Source organism: Chelonia mydas, chromosome 11 (genome assembly GCF_015237465.2).
Source record: "Chelonia mydas isolate rCheMyd1 chromosome 11, rCheMyd1.pri.v2, whole genome shotgun sequence".
NCBI lineage: Eukaryota > Metazoa > Chordata > Testudines > Cheloniidae > Chelonia > Chelonia mydas.
In genome coordinates, this window is record NC_051251.2 from 31924047 (window position 1) to 31942274 (window position 18228).

Consider the following 18228-nt stretch of genomic DNA (forward strand, 5'->3'; position numbering starts at 1 on the left):
ACTTGTACAGGTGGGTGGAGTAGTTACAGGCAGTTTGCACTTTTTGTGCATCTGCACCATGGACAGCCAGAATTCTGTTGGTTGAACTCGGAGTACAAGATGTATTTGGTAAATCTTGTTAGCAATGGCGCTAGATAAGCCAAATGGACAAGAATGTGGCCGTGGCCTCACCTCCACACCACACACAGTGCATGCTAAAGCAGTATTTAACCTTGACTATAGGGAACTTCTGTGATGCCACTCCCCCAAAATAAACTGACGCTGCTTATTGCTCTTGGTTCTGTTATCCTCTAGGACTGACATTTTTCAATTAAAAATTATTAATTTTAATGGGAATTGGACATCCATATCCCTCAGGCAGCTTTGAAAACCTAAGCCCAAGAGTTAATGCTCTTTCTTAATATTCCATTAGTTACTGAGGATAGAAGTTAGACTTATGGAAGAGATTTTGACAGAAGCATCCTTCATTCCTCTTTTTGAAAATGGATTGTAAATTTACAGTAGAAGCCATTAAAAAGATTAACATTTGTCAGCTGTTATGAAGAATTATCACACAGGTACTACGGCTATCTCCTATTCAAAGTATAAAGAAAAACTGGTAACCTTAGATGCTGCTGCATGGTAAGTGTTGCCAAATGCAGGGTTGTGAGTTCAGTCCTTGAGGGGGCCATTTAGGGATCTGGGGATTGGTCCTGCTTTGAGGAGGGGGTTGGACTAGATGACCTCCTGAGGTCCGTCCCTTCCAACCCTGAGATTCTATGATTCTATGAAATGTTGACTCTGTAATGGTGAAGTGCTACTTTTTTGCCAAATCTTTGGTAACTCACCAGTTGCCTTTGATTGATTTTTTTAATATCAGTTGGTACATAAAGTTCAATTAATTTCCATAATACCCTAGGATGCATGTCATATGATGAGGCTGATCTATACACCTTAAAAGTTTACAAGTATGCTCATTTAATGGGGTCTTTCTTGCTTACTAATTGTTCAAACTTTTTCATATAAAGTTAGATTAATTTATAACAAGTGACTTTGAACACCAAACTTTGGAGCAGTTACTCTTCAGATTAGGGCTGTCAAGCAATTAAAAAAATTAATCGTGATTAATCGCGTGATTAAAAAAATTCATTGCGATTAATTGCAATATTAAACAATAATAGAATACTATTTATTTAAATATTTTGGATGTTTTCTACATTTTCAAATATATTGATTTTAATTACAACACAGAATACAAAGTGTACAGTGCTCACTTTATATTTATTTTTATTAAATATTTGCACTGTAAAAAAAAATAGTATTTTTCAATTCACCTCATACAAGTACGGTAGTGCAATCTCTTTATCATGAAATTGCAATTTATAAATGTAGATTGTTTTGTTTTTGAGTTCACTTATGTAACAAAATAATGTAAAACTTTAGAGCCTACAAGTCCACTCAGTCCTACTTCTTGTTCAGCAAATCACTCAAACAAGTTTGCTTACATTTCCAGAAGATAATGCTGCCTGCTTCTTGTGTATAATGTCACCTAAAAGTGAAAAGAGGCATTTGCCTGGCACTGTTATCGTCAGCATTGCAAGATATTTACATGCCCGATACGCTAAAGATTCATATGTCCCTTGATGCTTCAACCACCATTGCAGAGGACATGCGTCCGTGCTGATGATGGGTTCTGTTTGATAACAATCCAAAGCAGTGTGGACCGACACATGTTCATTTTCATCATCTGAGTCAGATGCCACCATAAGAAGTATAGTATAGTAGTTTCTGCATCAGAGTGTTCTTCTTTTAAGACTTCTGAAATCATGCTTCACACCTCAGCCCTCTCAGATTTTGGAAGGCACTTCAGATTCTTAAATCTTGGGTTGAGTGCTGTAGCTATCTTTATAAATTTTACATTGGTACCTCCTTTGCGTTTTGTCAAATTTGCAGTGAAAGTGTTCTTATAACGAACAATATGTGCTAGGTCATCATCCGAGACTGCTATAACATGAAATATATGGCAGAATGCAGCTAAAATAGAGTAAAAAGAAAAGGAGTACTTGTGGCACCTTAGAGACTAACCAATTTATTTGAGCATGAGCTTTCGTGAGCTACAGCTCACTTCATCGGATGCATACTGTGTGCATACTTTCCACAGTATGCATCCGATGAAGTGAGCTGTAGCTCACGAAAGCTCATGCTCAAATAAATTGGTTAGTCTCTAAGGTGCCACAAGTACTCCTTTTCTTTTTGCGAATACAGACTAACACGGCTGTTACTCTGAAACCTAAAATAGAGTAGGAGACATACAGTTCTCCCCCAAGGAGTTCAGTCCCAAATTTAATTAACGAGCATCATCAGCATGGAAGCATGTCCTCTGGAACGATGACTGAAGCATGAAGAGGCATATGAATCTTTAGCATTCTTCTATTCCACCCTTTCTTTAATCTAGTTTAGATAGCTAGGGCTGCTACTTTCCTGATATGGAGCTAACTTGCATCAGTTGAAACTAAAATATTCAAAGTTTTTCAGCATCTTACATTTCTATGAAAGATGTACAAAAGATTAAAACCTGTTAAAATTCTGATGCTTGCTGCATCTGCAGACCATCAAAAACTATTCTAAATAGCACTAGAATGGTTCAGGTAATGTTGAAAACCAAGCATCCTCTGAATATTATTTTAGCTTCCACAAATGAAAACTAACCTGTGCTCTTCCTTTTGCACAGCCTGGAGAATATATTCTAAGCAAAACCTTTATGTTCTCATCATTCCCAAAGCATGCTTTATTTGGTTGTTTCAGCAAGATGTGGCCTAGTTAGTTAAAGAGTAAAACAGCAGTAAAACAGGCTTCAGGGACACACTTATTTGAGTGTTTACATGAAAATTAAATCTGTAATCCTAAAAATGAATAACATGCCTTAAAGCAGTGATACTCAGACTTCAGCATTCAGGAGCCAAATTAGCAATCAACATTACACAAAAGAGCCACAGTAGTGTGAATTCATTGTTTAATTTACTATTCTATCCAATCTAATCTAAAAATATTCTCAGAGTAAAATGACTGACTAAGTATTCTACAATTGGTTAATAACATAGTAAAAGCATCCTGATTGTTTAATAATTAAATCAATGTTTTTATATCATGTGGTGTGAAGAGCTTCAGGAGGCACATTAAAGAGCCTCTTGCGGCTCCCAAGCCTCTGTGTGAGTATCGCTGCCTTAGAGCAGTGGTTCTCAACTGGGGGTACCTGTACCCCTGGGAGTACTCAGAGGTCTTCCAGGGTGTACATCAACTCATCTAGATATTTGCCTAATTTTTCAACAGGCTACATAAAAGGCACAGGTGAAGTCAGTACAAACTGAAATTTAATACAATGACTTGTTTATACTGCTCTGTATACTATACACTGAGATGTAAGTGTAATATTTATATTCCAATTGATTTATTTTATAATTATATGGTAATAATGAGAAAGTAAGCAATTTTTCAGTAATAGTGTGCTGTGACACTTTTGTATTTTTATGTCTGATTTTGTAAGCAAGTAGTTTTTAAGTGAGGTGAAACTTGGGGATAAGTAAGACAAATCAGACTCCTGAAAGGGGTGCAGTAGTCTGGAAAGGTTGAGAGCCACTGCCTTAGAGTGTGCAAGCATTCACAACTTGACATTTGCCTACTTAAACAGCCTCCAGGCAGATATAGACCAAAGCAGACAAGTAGCAGCAAAGACATCAACATGATGTCTTTTCAACTAGCAAGTTCTATATTTTGGGACGGATTCTCCTTTTATTTACATGGGTGTAAATCGGAAATAACTACTGGAGCTAGAGCTGTAAAACTGTGGGAGAGGAGAATCAGACCCAATGATGCATGCAGACATCTTTTTTGTCTGTCAAATAAACCTCCTGTGTAAAATCTGTTGTTCATTTGACGCATTACTGACGATACTTTAGTTTCAGCATAAAAAAGCACTAGCCTGAAACCTTTTTGTACTTCTTGTGTGTGTTTAAAGAAAAAAAGTGCAATAACTAAGAGGCAAACCATGTAAGAATGTATTGTTCAATGTAACATGAATTTAGAATACAAAAATGTTATGGACCATTTAGTTTTTAAATCATCCTTAGTTAATTCCATTGTGTTTTATGTGAAATCTGCGTGAGCTGTAGTATGAATCTTATGCACTTTTGTCAAAAGTTCTACTGTTAACATTTATCCAAACTGTTCTTTTGACTTGCAGAATTCACGAAGATGATCTGTTGGTCAAAAATAAAATGTTTTACAAATGTAAGATAACAGTGTGAGGTTTGGGGCAGGGACGGTTTTTTTGTTTTGTGCAGTGTCTAGTACAATGGAATTCTGATATCCAGTTGGGATGCATGTATGCTACCAAAGTAAAATAATAAATGGGGAAGATTGAACATTAGATCCAACGTATTTGACTCCCTTATGTGTGGTGCTTTATAATGTACAAAATTATACAATATATTGTACCCTGAAGGTAGATTGTCCCTAGGCTAGGGGAAAATTCTACTAGTCTGAAAGATAGTGGGCATAGAGGCCGAATTCGGCCAATCTTACTCATTAGTACCATACTCTGAATAAGATACTACTTAATGTGCGAAAAGTGGCAGAATCTGGACCGTAATCTCCCCATCTGCAAAGTTTATATGAAGAAAAGAATTGGTGTAGATATAAATGATTGTTTGTTTTAAAAAAGTGGAATGTTTGGAATGCAGAGGCTTCTTTATTTGCTTTTATTGTTACTGTGGTCTAATGTAGGTATTTCAAAAATAAGAATAAACAATTATGCAACCATTTCACCTTGGCCAGACTTCCAAGAAAGGAAAAATCTTCGTCAACTTCCATTATGGCAGTATGGGATTGGACAGAATCTGAGACTGTGATTGTCTAACTCCATAACACAACTGGAGGCTAATATCCAGGGAGGAAGGGAAAATGGAACTACTCAGGCAACCAGCTCTGTCCGTGTCCTCCCCCAGGTCCAGTAAATTGGACTCCTCTGACTGAAGCAGTGTAGCACCTCATCATGGTTCAAGCCCATGAAAAACACTCTGTCCCTTCCTCCAAATCATCTTTGTGGATTTTAAAAGTGGTTGGATGGATTACCCCAGTTACATGGAGAGCGTACACAGTGTACACAGGGAATATGAGAAGAGAATTTTGATTGTTTTTAGTATCTTGACTTTGCACTGGTATACGTGCCAATACCGCCCGCCACTCCCCTGCCCCAGAATGTCCTGGGTTTCTGATATGATGTTTATAAATCTGTGTTTTGTTCAGTTTTTCTCCTTAAGTAAGTGTAATATATTTGCCACCTTAACTAAAGCTTCATAAAATTTTCTGTCTGGGGATATATAAATAAAAGGCAGATGCTCACTCCAATCCTGCAACATGTTGTGTTCAGGTACAGTAGTCTGCCTGCCTGTGCTATCTATTGTACTATAAAGACAAGAATTCAATCCTTCAACTTCCTATGTAGTGCATACTGTAGATAAAGAAAAGGTGACTTGCATTATCACCACAGGTTATACTGCTGCCATAGTCTAGTGAGTTGAGAATGGAGTTCCAATATTAGCTTTGAATTTTGTCCTGTTGCAGGTATAGGTCAAACTTGTTAAATTTTTGCCACAAAACAAATATATTTTAATAGTTTTAATCTACCTGTCATTCTTAATGAATAGAAAATAGAAGTTAAATCATTCACTGTAAAATTAGTATGCTAAGCATTATAATTACAATAAATGTAAAATACATTAATCTGGAACAATTTTCTTCATAGAAGATCAAATTTATTTTAACTAACAAAATCAGAATAGATATTTTTATAATGGTGTTTTCTGTACAAGTGCACATGAACTGAAAATGTTAAGGGCTAAATAGATGGAGTTAATTTATGTTGGTTTAATATTACTAGTATTCTACTTTTAGTCAACCCTTAGATGGCAGCATTGTTCTCATTGTGTTGATATTTTTCTGACCAGAAACTCTATTGTTCATCTAATGTTTCCTGTAATTGTTAAATCTCATTTAGCAAAGTATACTCTCATTAATAATCTAAGAAAGAAAACATGAAGCTCAAACTAAGTGAGAATGCTTTAGGTATCAATTTAATTCAAAATTTTTGTTCTGTATTTTTTTTTATGATGATGATAAAAGGTAGTTTAAAATACCAGGTACAGATTGATTTAATTTTTAAGCAAGAGCTGGGAAAGCAGATGTCTTTATAAATGAGAAACAGTTGGTTGACAAGAAGATATTTTTCTCCCTCAATCTCACCTTCCCCTTGCAATCAGACTGTGCAGCATTGATTGGATAAGATACCCAGAAATATAAAGTTGTTGGACTGAAGTATTCTGAGTGTTAGTGTTGCAAGTTGTCTGCTTACTGTAATCCTTGTCTCCTAGCTTCAGAGATATTAGAGTTATCTTTATACTGAGTTGGAAAATTTAAGTTCTGAATAGAGGAATCTAACAGCTGTCTGGTTGGAATATGTCTAAATCACCCTCTTTTTACATACACTGGACGCTGCTTCAGGAGCGTCACAGCAAGCAAATTGCTTTTGTTTTCCACCAGAGTTTACATTCCAAAAAGTGAGCGTGACTCAAGTTTTTCTTTCCTCAACGGACTGTAAGAGAGGAAGTGCAGCAGTTCACTGATCTTTATTATAGTAGCTCTGTGTGTGTGTGTGTGTGTGTGTGTGTGTGTAGTAGGTCGTCCTTTAGGTTTATTTAGATCTCTAAGGGTACACACTGTTCATTCTGAAATGTGCTTTCCATCTGGAAAAAATTAGACACACTAAATTTTTTCCCGCTGCAGGTCCGATCAGGAAGCCCAAGTACGTGGAAAGTCCCAGAGTGCCAGGAGATGTGGTTGTTGTACCATCGAGAAAAGTATCAGAGCCAACAGAACCCAATCAAAATGGTAAGAATGTATTTTTAATGCTCTTTTATTTTATGTAATGGCTAGCTTTTCATTTCAAAGAGAGCTGCGCTATGCAATCATGGGACTTGAGTCTCTCTTGTAAGGCTGTTTTGCACAATTAAATGCATTTGTAGTAAGGAGGAAGAGGTTTCCTGAAAGATTGTGATCTTTCTAAAGTCTAAACTCTTGGAGCTATGTACCCTGTGAAGACAAAATTTGAATGTGAGGGTTGTGGGTAACTTCTTATGCTAGAGGCCTGCTTGAATTTTTCTGAATTTGTTTTTAAAAAGTTGATTCAAAGTGTATAGTTTTATATTGAATACAATACTGCTGTTAAAAAGTTCAATGAAAGCTTGCAAAATAGTAGGGTAATATCAACAGATTTCTGTGTTGGCAAAGCTGGTAACAGATATCCCCCTCAAGTTAATTGGTATTCCTGAAAAGTTTCAAGTTCATAAAATTTGACCAGCACATAACGAAGTGTAGTTTCGATGAATGTCATAGAGGAAAATGACAATCAAGTCAGTATGTAAGTATACATACTGAAATGAGCATTTCATAGTCATTGTTGCATTTTTGATCAATTTACAGCTTTACTGACCTCATTAAGGTCATTGCATATAATCAATCCAGTTACAGTTGATCAAATCTTTTTCTTGTGCTTCAATTTAAAAGGCATTCTTAGGTTTGAAAAGGAATTATTTATTTTTAAAATAATGTTGCTAATATTTATGATATCTTTATTCAATGAAAATAGACAGGTCGGTTATAGTTAGTTTAGCTTTGTGGTTCCATTTCTTCTTCTTCCAATGCTGCAATGATTAAGGTTGTTAAAACTTCAATGAGAGTGGTGAAAACCAAGCCCCCAAAAAAATTAGTGAAACTTCGGTAAAATATTCTGACCATTTGTGGGTTTTTTTGTTGTAAACCTACTTTTTTTTTTAAAAAAAAAAGATCTTATATTTGGGGATTAAAACTAACATTTTCTTTCTCAACATTAAAAACAAAAACACTTTAAATAATTCACCTTTTAACCTATTTATATTTCCAATTTAAATGCACCAGCAAAATCTGCATTGTTATATTTTACTTATAGTTAAGAATGGAAAAATTGGACACCTTTTTAATGGGCAGGACATCTCAGTAAATTGGCTTTTGGTTTCAGGTTTTTCTTTTTCTTTTCGATCAACTAATGTGATCAGTCATCAAGCCATCTGATTTATTGACCAGCATATATCCTATATAACACAGATAGTCTGGGAACACCTTGCCCTTCCTGTTAATAGATGCATAGAATACATTATTCTCCCTCATTTCAAGTGCCACATCTAACAGTGACCCTCCATCTAGTAGAGTAGAGCCACATTCTCTGAGCGTTACACAGAAACCTTACTAAAGATTAATGCTAAGCTCCCCACCGTCTATGACTGAGCAATATTTGCTGGGTTGAGGAGTTTAGACTCTCTCTCGTCTGAGGTACAGCAGCAAATTTCACTACCGCTTGACCGCAAGCCTGGAACAAAATACTATTTTTTAAAATAATCATGAATCACAGAAAGCAAAGGAACCAAAAGCTCATTATTAGATGCTCTGTGGCTGTCGCAGTTGTTCTGGGGAAAAATTAAGGCTCTGAGGGCACTTGCTGTAAGGCCAATGGAAATTTAACAAAAAGGAATCAGTGTAAATGTGGATTAGTTGTGGTCCAACACAATTAAACATTAAATGACAATTGATAATAGCCAATGCATTTTGAAATCTATATGGTATCTTTGAAGTTTCTGTGGGGTTAATCAATTTGGTTTTGTAAGCCAAGTATCTAAATCTGACAAAGGTAGAAATAATTGGAACAGATATAATAATAAATATGGGTTTAACACAAGTGGAAAAGCAGAATGAAGAAGCTGATTAACAAGAGAACCATTTCTTCTTTTTGTTGAAGTGTGGTTCTACTCTGTAAAATGATTTTAAAAGTATTTGGAGGTTACATGTTTCTCTCAGAGAAATGGCTATTCCAACTACCAGAGCTGAAAATTTAATCTGCAGGCTGGCTTCTTTCCTGTCAGTCATCAACACCTGTTGCAAAAGTTCTGGAGGCAAAAACCTGCTCTTCTCCACCATGGCTTTCAATTCTATTTGAAGAACAAAAAAAATAGTTTTTGACTCACCCTCCCAGGGCTAACTTCTGTTTGTCACTAAAGCAGCGGCAAATATGAGACTGAGTACACACAGAGAACAGTTCTTTTTAACGTAGTCATTTTTCCTAGTAGAACTTTGCTTAAAATAACTGATGTTTAAAGGGATTTTTGCAAACTTAAAGTATAGCAACTTATATACGTTGTATTGAGATTTACTTGTAAATACATTGACATAATGGCCAATTAGTTATGTTCCAGGTTACGAGCTGTATTCAATAGAGTTGCTGTCTTGACATATCAAGAGGTACTTGGAAGATTAATTTGCAACATACTATTTATACAGGAGTTGTCCCTGACCACTATTAGCTCCACCCCTGGTGGGCAACGGCAGGGCCCATTCTGCTCCTGTCTCTTCTAAAGACTTTCACCTAGCTATGACATTTTCACAACCGTATCTTCCAAAGTGACCAAACCCAGGGAGCATCCCCAGGGCACCTCTCCTTTGTGGGCAGACACTCATTTAAAATTGTGTGTGTGCATTCATGCACGTCCACATCCACCAACTTATGTACATCAATTTACTACTCAGGTATACTTTTATGCCAGCTCTTTTCTGGCTCTTTCACAGATCTCCCAGCAGAGTTCTTGACCATAAATGCTAAATAGCGCTGCTGTTTTCTGTTCTTGGAGAACAGCAACTGCAGGAGTTTTAAGGGACCTGGATTCCAAAAACCTGCACTGTCCTAAATCTCAGTTGTAGTTGCTAAACAAGACCATCAAGGCCACACCACAACTGAAGTCTTGTACTCAGTTTTATAAACCCAGTTCCTATCAGCACCTCATCTGTAATTGCAACATGCAAATTAGCAGAATATAACTGTCTTGAGTTCCTTTTGGTGAATGCAAAATTGACTACAAAAAAAACCAACCAGCACCATCCATGAACTGATTTTGGACAAGACACCTGACATCTTTTGCAAAGACCTGGTTTAATGCCAGCACCAGCTCTGTTTACACAGGTTAATAAATGCAACAAAAACGAAGAAGGATTTCAGAAGAAGCCAGAAGGGAAGGAGAATGGGATGGGATAGTAGTTCTGTCCCTTTACAACCTCCTAGGCAGCAAACACCCCAACCCAGAAACAAAATCCATTTGCATGTATTCACATGGGTGTGAAGTGAAAGAAGAGGAATTTAGGGCTCCTAATGGTTCACAGGCCTCTATGTGAAGATTCCTGACAGTTTCCTAGACGAACTATTAGCCTGCAATTTACCATTGGAAATCCCAAGTTCGGCTTCTTGGCAACATACACGTAAATGTATTTAGGGTATTCTTGCTGTTAATCTTGTTGTCCCACATAGAAACAATGTATTTCATACAAGACCTCACTGGCCTGAAATCCAATGTGGGGCAAAGCCTCAGGGTTCAGCTGGACTGTTTGCTAATTTTGTATGACAGATAGCAACAGTATCAATTCTTTAAGTCCTTTTTTCTGAGATGAGGATCTAGTAACAGAGATCTGTGCAGTTGTCACCCCAAACTGAATTACAGCAATTCACGTCTTTGGGGATCAGCACACTTTTCTTGCCAATTCAAGGCCCTGATCCTGATTTCTTTTCATAGCTATCTAATGGCCAGGACACAACTACCTGAGCAAGCTCATCTCCATCTGTTGTCCCAAGAAAACAGGAATGATGCAGCTACAGAATTAAGGACAAAGGTGTGAGAGCTGAAGTTAGAGGGGTAAAGGGGGTTTATCTAGAATGATAAGATGAGAGTATTTTGGCTACTTTTAGGGCAAACTGCAAGATTTTCCTTTAAGATAAAGCTCTTACCACAATAAATACAGGGCTTTATATTAAAAGAAACCAAAATCAAACACTCAGAAAAATACCCCCAAAAGATTTTCGTAAAATCTGGGAAGGGTGAAGAACAGAAGTCCTACCATGGACCCAACAATGCAGATGTAATTTACCTGTGCAGCTTTTAGATATGCCAGAGGTCCTAGGTTCTCTAGAAACTAGATATTCAAAAAGGGCCCTAGTCCCCCGGAAAACTTAAAACAAAACTGTTTTCCATGAAAAATGTCAACTTTTTGGTGAATTATCAAAAACCAAAATGTTTTGGCCAAACTTTTTTGCATTTTGAGCCTTTGGATTTTTTAAAACAAAATATCAAACATTTCTACAGAAAGCAGACACTTTTCATGAATAAATTTGTGTAACCAACCCCCCAGATTTCTGTTTAAAAACAAACATTTTTTTAATGTAAAATTTTCAACCAGCCCTAACAGAAACTCAAAGATTTCAATTCCTGGCTTCTCTAAGCAGATAAGAAGACTGTCAGTTGTTGTGGTCATGTGTGGTGAATTATGGGCACATGTTTGTTGGGAAAGGGACAGAAACTGCTCCCCCTTTAAAAAAAACAACTACTACTTTTTCTCTCAAATTTAGGGAGGCACCACAAAGTAATAGTGTCTATGAAAAGCAAAATCCTCATCTTCAGAATGGATTTGTTGAGGTTTATGCATTTGAGGGTTGTAATACTGAAAATAGCTTGACAGTGTCCACCTAATGCCTTCTGTTAATTGGCATGGTTAAAGTTCATTTACCTTTTAATTGAAACTTGGCTTTCCTGTCAGAAATATCATTACTGACTGTATAATATTCAACAGCTATAAATTTGAGAGGAAAGCACTGCTTATACTCCAGCTGCATATAGAATCGAAGTGAAATTGAAAAAAACTCTACATTTTGCATTCAAATCATACTAAGAAACACATACCTGTGGAAATCCAAAGAATAATGTGTGATGACAACTCTTGCTGTTATCTTAGTTACAGAAAAATGGTACCCTAATGTTGTTCACCTTACAGATATCCTCTTCCCAATATCATTAGGGGAGAGTTAAATACTTTTAAAATACTTAGATAATTCTTCATGAAGCTTCAAATGAACTGAAACAATTACAAGAAATATATAAATTAGAAACAAACAGATGTGTAATCAGTTGAAGGATGTTAAACTTGTAAAGTACAGCTGTTGGGGGACTGGATGGTTCAATGCAGCTCAAGACAAACAAAGTAAAATTTAGTTATTGCCTTCTGGGCAAACTGCTGAGCTGTACTTAATGTTGTTGGGTGTTTTGACTGGTGCATCTTTTTGAAGCTGGAAATCAAAACTAATTTTGTGCTGTTTCCCTGCAAACGCCACTGAATGTCAGGTATGTCTTATACTGCAATTTTGAGAAGTGTGTGCACTCTTCTCAAAGAGCACATTGAGGTGCAATTGATGGTGTGAAACTAGAGGAAGAAGATGACAAAGTAGGTCTGGTACGAAATAATCCATTTCTTCTTTTTGGTAATGTACAAGGCTCAGAGATGAGGCTTATCTTTATTTCTGGCCTCATTTTGGATACATCAGTCGGTCAGTGCACCAGGACTTTGAAGTGCAGCTCAGGAACTTCTTCCTGTCTCGAGAGATGGCAATATAATACAGTTTAAATTTAAAATAATACATTTTGGCTTCAAAAATTATCAAATAAACAGGTTTTGTGATTTGTGCTTGCATAAATTGATGTATTTGTGCATTCATGTTGAACATCTTTGAGCATCTGATCGTCCTCCGTAAGTTTAAGTGCAGAGGGCAGCCTGCCTTCTTATAAGAATCCTTTAACTCCAGATCCTCCCTAGTGTGCTTCACCAGCTAGGAAGAGATCCTTACTCTATTAATATGTGCAAGTCACTTATTCTTTATCTGTTTTTTCCATCTGTAAACTTGGGTACAATGATGCTTACTTCGAGCCAGCCCAGTACACTGAGAAACTCGGCTAAAGAAGTCTGAGTTTTTACACAGTCCTCCTCTGACAGTATTGTTGGAAGATTGAGGGTGGAGGCCCCGTCCTCTGATTTGATCAAATCTTCTCTCCAAAGAAAGATAAGAAGATATTGAGCATGGAACTGCTGGGACCCTCTGTCTGCGCGTAATCCAGAACAAGCAGACTACATAATCCAAGCGGTTTAGTTGGTTAGTTCTCTGTCTTCATGATGGAAGAAGCCAGAGGAAATCTTAGCCTCCACCACTGCATGTGTGCCCCTGACCTGGTCTCTGTTTAGAGCTCCTGATTGGATTTGGAACAGGTTACCTTCCACTAATGCATTTGAGCAGTAGCCTGGATCATTAACTCTCTCAATCCTTGATAAATTGAGTTTTTGCACCTAAGCGGTTGGATGCCACAGTTTTTTGAATTGACAATAGAGAACTATATTGTGTACAATATTGGTTTGAGGAGGGGAGTTTTTGTAGTTGGCTGGTGACAGTGCTGATAACAGCCGTGAAGACATGGGGAAGTGGTTTGAGGATGTGTGGTTAGCACATCAGCTAGATATTTTTCCTTATCAACAATGAAATAATTAACAATTTGGACATTTTAAAAATGGCATTTTTAGATTTTGGCATTTACACCCTGTTTAGACGAAAGCTTCCTGTATTAGAGCTTATTGTTCCAGTCCATCTGCAAACTTGGGAAGACAAGACTGCACTGATTAAATTCAATTATTTTAAAAGTTTTCTTTGCAGTCATAAGGTCGAGAAACTTATGCACTGAATGCAGTAAGAAAGCACAAAAATGTATGTTGTTTTTGTTGTTATATCTGTAGTTGAGACTGCAAAAGTTTAATTAGTAACTTCTGTTTTTATACACATAACTTTCCAGAATACTGCTATTAAAAATGACTGGAATGGAGTCAGTCTTACATGAACCTTCACAAACACAAGGTTTAACTATACTTGGAAATGATGTTGAATTTTATCCTGTTTACACTAACACAGTGTCAAACACGTTAGACAGTAGACATGAACTGGTGTGTTCAAAATGCTCTCAACTAGTTGTGGTTAACACGAGGTTATCGATTACTGAACATATCTGACAAGTTGGATAAAAATGCAAATGAACATAAGAGAAATCTACCTTTTTAAAGCTTATTAGACAAAAAAGTAGGATGTTTGTCTACTGCACCTATTACATTCAGTTAACTAAAATCTTGCAGATAGAAAAATCAGTGTTGAGATTTGATTGCAGTCTTTTAATTTTTTATTTATTTTTTTAACTCTAGCAACAGTTTCCAGGTATAATACTGTCATTCTTCATCAAAGTTCAATCTTTTATTTTGGTACAGAAGGAAAGCCTGATAAAGAATCAAACTGTTCACCTGCAGCACAAGAACTGATGACAAGATTGGGATTTTTACTGGGAGAAGGGATCCCAACCTCTGGACACATAATTGTAGAAGAAAAAAATGAAACCATGGTATGATAAAAGAACATACCTTAACTCTCATTCTAACTCTGAGATAAGAACCATTTTCCTAAGAGTTAATTGCAGTCATTTGATATTTAACAAAGCACTTTTGACTGTATTCATAGAAAGGAATGTCATGGAACTTGTAGATGAATCAGAACTGTAGAGACTTTTTAATTGTGAAATGATCTCACCTCCTTCCCCTAAGAATAAAGGGCAGTGAGATTTTTTTTTTTAAAAAATAATTGGCTTATACAGTCAATTTTAGAATGATTTGTTAGGGGAAAATGTTAGTAATGGTTAAAATAGCAGATCTTGTGATGGGCACACACTCTCCCCCCAACGCCCCACCCCCTGTTGAGCCCTGTTTCACTTCTGCTTTGTGATGTCTGTGTTTGGAAGCAGTGAGGGGAGAGGAATGCACGGCTGATGTCCTATCTCTCTACAAGAATGTCATGTATTGACTGGTGGCTATTGGGTGATCTCAGTCTTTATGCTTATCCCAGGCCTCCTAAATCTTATAGCATCAACTTAGGTTTCAATGGTGGTTAAGTGTGAGCAAGACAACGATCCCAGAGTTTAAATGGAGAGAATGAATAAAGCATTTGTTTTCAGCAAAATGCCTAAAAGAAAGGAAATCTGCCTAGCAGCAAATGTTTCCTTGAACAATGTGTTTCTCCTTTATTTCTTCAAAATCATTACTTTTGAAAGGGTATTTCAGGAACGTGTCTCTGAATCTCCCAAATCACTGAGAATAAAATGTAGAAATTAAAATTCTGCACAGAAATGGGTTCTTCAGGTTTTGTCATCCTTCTATTTCATCTCAGTAATTCTAACGTTCAAGAAATGATATGCTGTCTTCTGTGCAGTAATTGTTTGTTTCATTCATGTTGTAGTGCACAGTAACCAGTCAAGGAGTCAGTCCCTGCTCTACACTAACAAGCAGCACTACATCACCCAGCACTGATAGTCCCTGCTCAACTCTGAATAGCTGTATTGGCAAAACAGCAGCTAATAAAAGTAGTCCCTGTGGGACCATTAGCAGCCCTAGCTCCACACTGGAAAGCAAGGACAGTGGAATTATAGGTAAGCAACCGAATTCTTAGTAATGTAAAAACTTAATGGATATCTTCTCTTGTTGTTTAGTGTTTATATATAGCTAGAAGGACCAGACCACAAGATGTTCTCCTATCTAATTCTACTTAATAGTTTGAGTATGCTTTCCTATGCTTGAGAGGATTTAAAAGTGCTGCTCTTTCTCTAACAGCATTGTCGTTTCAGGTGTGCATTTTCACCTTTTCCTGTTCATGTTTCTAATACCCCTTATTTCTTTTTCTTTATCACTCTTGTTAGTTTTCTCTTCAGTTCTTTCTCTGTTTTCTAATAACTGCCTCCACTTCTACCCTTCCCTTGTCGACGTCTTGGCATGTGCTTCTTCTGCACAGTAGTGTTTTGCCATGGTGATGCCCACAGTTGTTTGAAACCAGTCTGTTAGCTTCCAACCAAAAAGTATTTAGTATTGCTGATACAGGGAAGTGCTGCTGTACTGTTCATGAGCACAGTCAGATCATGCTAATTAAAAACAATGCAGGTTTTTCCAATGTTAATGGGTATGGAAGGAGGATTTAAACAGGGTGACAAGGGACAAGTGAAATTCTGGTGATCCTCCACAAAATCGATAACTTTGGGCAGGAGGAAATGTAGAGGCCCCACAGTTATTCACAGCAGGGAAGGAGCATCTCTCTAGCGAAAGCTGCCTTCACAGTAAAAGTCAAGGATTAATTTCTTTACCATTGCTAGATACCTTAATATTTAAATAAGAATATGTGTGTGAAGGGAAAATGCAAAGCTCTGGGCCTTTGTGTATTCCATCTTCTCTTTCTGTCCTCTGTCCTGAAGAGCTTAGTCTTATTTTTCTGTCTTGTATATAGAGCCCTACCAAATTCATGGTCCATTTTGGTCAATTTCAGGGTCATAGGATTTTAAAAATAGTAAATTTCATGATTTCGGCTATTTAAATCTGAAATTTCACAGTGTTGCAAATGTAGGGGTCCTGACCCAAAAAGGAGTTGTGGGAGAGTCGCAAGGTTATTGTGGGAGGATTGCGCTACTGCTGCCCTTACTGCTGCAGGCGGTGGTGCTGCCTTCAGAGCTGGAAAACTGGAGAGCGGAGGCTGCTGGCCAGGAGCCTAGCTCTGAAGGTAGAGCCAGCAGCAGCACAGAAGTAAGGATGGCATGGTATGGTATGGTATTGCCACCCTTACTTGTGCGCTGCTGCCTGCAGAACTGGGCTCTCAGCAGCTTCCACACTCCAGCTCTGAAGGCAGCGCAGAACTAAGGGTGGCAATACGTCCACCCCATCCCCCGCAACTCCCTTTTGGGTCAGGACCCCCAATTTGAGAAACGCTGGTCTCCCCCATGAAATCGGTATAGTATAGGGTAAAAGCGCACACAAGACCATATTTCATGGTCTGTGACACGTTTTTCATGGCCACGAATTTGATAGGGCCCTACTTATATAGCACTGAGCCTACTGATGCTTGACAGAAACACATAATGCAAACAGTTGTGCGAAATATTTGTCATTATTTCAGTACCTCCATTTAGAGAACTGGCTGGTGAATCCCTGAGTGCAGGCTGCTGTGTTAGTGTTACTTCCCAGCAGGGTCCCGGGTAAAATGGAAAGATCATCTTTCGTGTTAAACAAAACTTGAATTGAGCCAACTTCAAAGCTGTTGTAAAAGTGGGGTTTGTTTGTTATGTTAATTAGTAGTTAAACCACCTGTTAACTCATTAACTAATTAAGCCCTTTTAAAAATTATTAATTTCTATCATGACTGCTAACTTTACCTACAATAAGAAAACAAACATAAAATATCCCCTTAAATTGAAGCTACGACGCTTTCTGTGTTCCAATGCCTTCTAACTGGAAAAGTGACCTTTCAGTTCTACTTAAAATCAGTCAGTTGTCAAGATGGCAGCTTCTTATTTGACTTGTGTAAGGCACTAAACATTTTTAGTAATCTCTGTATATAGAGATTAGAATATAGAGATTAGAACATTTTATTATAACCAAGGTGTGATGCTGGCAGACCAGGTGCCATGCTAATTCACTTGTGTATACGTTCTTCAAAGTGATTGTTAAATTTATAGGAGTGTGTTTTGCATTTAAACTTCATGAAAACTAGTGGGATGTTACTTGCATTGTTTTCATTTATCTGTATCCTGTTACAATGTAGTAGCAAACATCTACATTGTGTATACCCCTGTAACTTAATAACCCATCAAACAAAACATCAAACAAGAAAGAAGTGTTGGGGAATGCAAATGAAGAACTTTAACAGAAAATTGCTAATTTCAAAGCAAGTGGTCGGGTAGTTGAAGACTCAAAAATGCATCCTCACTCTCCATCATCAAAGGAAAAGCCCACCTGGGTAGTGGCCCTGTCAGCTTGTTTTCTGTGAGAAGAAGCTATAAATATGGATTCAGGGAAAGATCCTTCATCTCTGGACTGTTTGGACTCTTAGAGGGAAGTGTACCGGATGCAAAGCAGAGATCCCCAGAGACAATCTGGGAACCCTGAAGAGACTTTTGAGAAACTGGTAGTTTATTACATCACTGCCACCATTTGGAATTACAAACTGTGATTCACCTGTGCATATGTTTTACCTGCTTTAACCTCTCAATAATGCTACTTACTTTTATTAGCTAATAAACCTTTAGTTTACTATAGAATTGGCTACCAGTGTTGTCTTTGGAGTAAGATCTAGAGTGCCAGTTGATCTGGGGTAAGTGACTGGATTCTTGGGACTGGGAGCAACCTGATGTGGTGTGATTTTTGGTTTAAGTGACCTTTTATCACAGAGTCTAG

The 18228-nt window shown here is 37.4% G+C and overlaps 1 protein-coding gene across 12 annotated transcripts in view; it reads left to right on the forward strand.

Moving 5' to 3' along the window:
* Window positions 1-18228, forward strand: part of TANC1 (tetratricopeptide repeat, ankyrin repeat and coiled-coil containing 1) — a 212982-nt gene that overhangs the window by 97519 nt on the left and 97235 nt on the right. For all 12 annotated transcript variants that reach the window (XM_043524883.1, XM_043524880.1, XM_037911874.2 and 9 more), the window contains 3 exons: window positions 6820-6924; window positions 14236-14366; window positions 15254-15443. In XM_043524883.1, the coding sequence (XP_043380818.1) occupies window positions 6820-6924; window positions 14236-14366; window positions 15254-15443 (426 nt within the window). The remainder of the gene's footprint in view (window positions 1-6819; window positions 6925-14235; window positions 14367-15253; window positions 15444-18228) is intronic.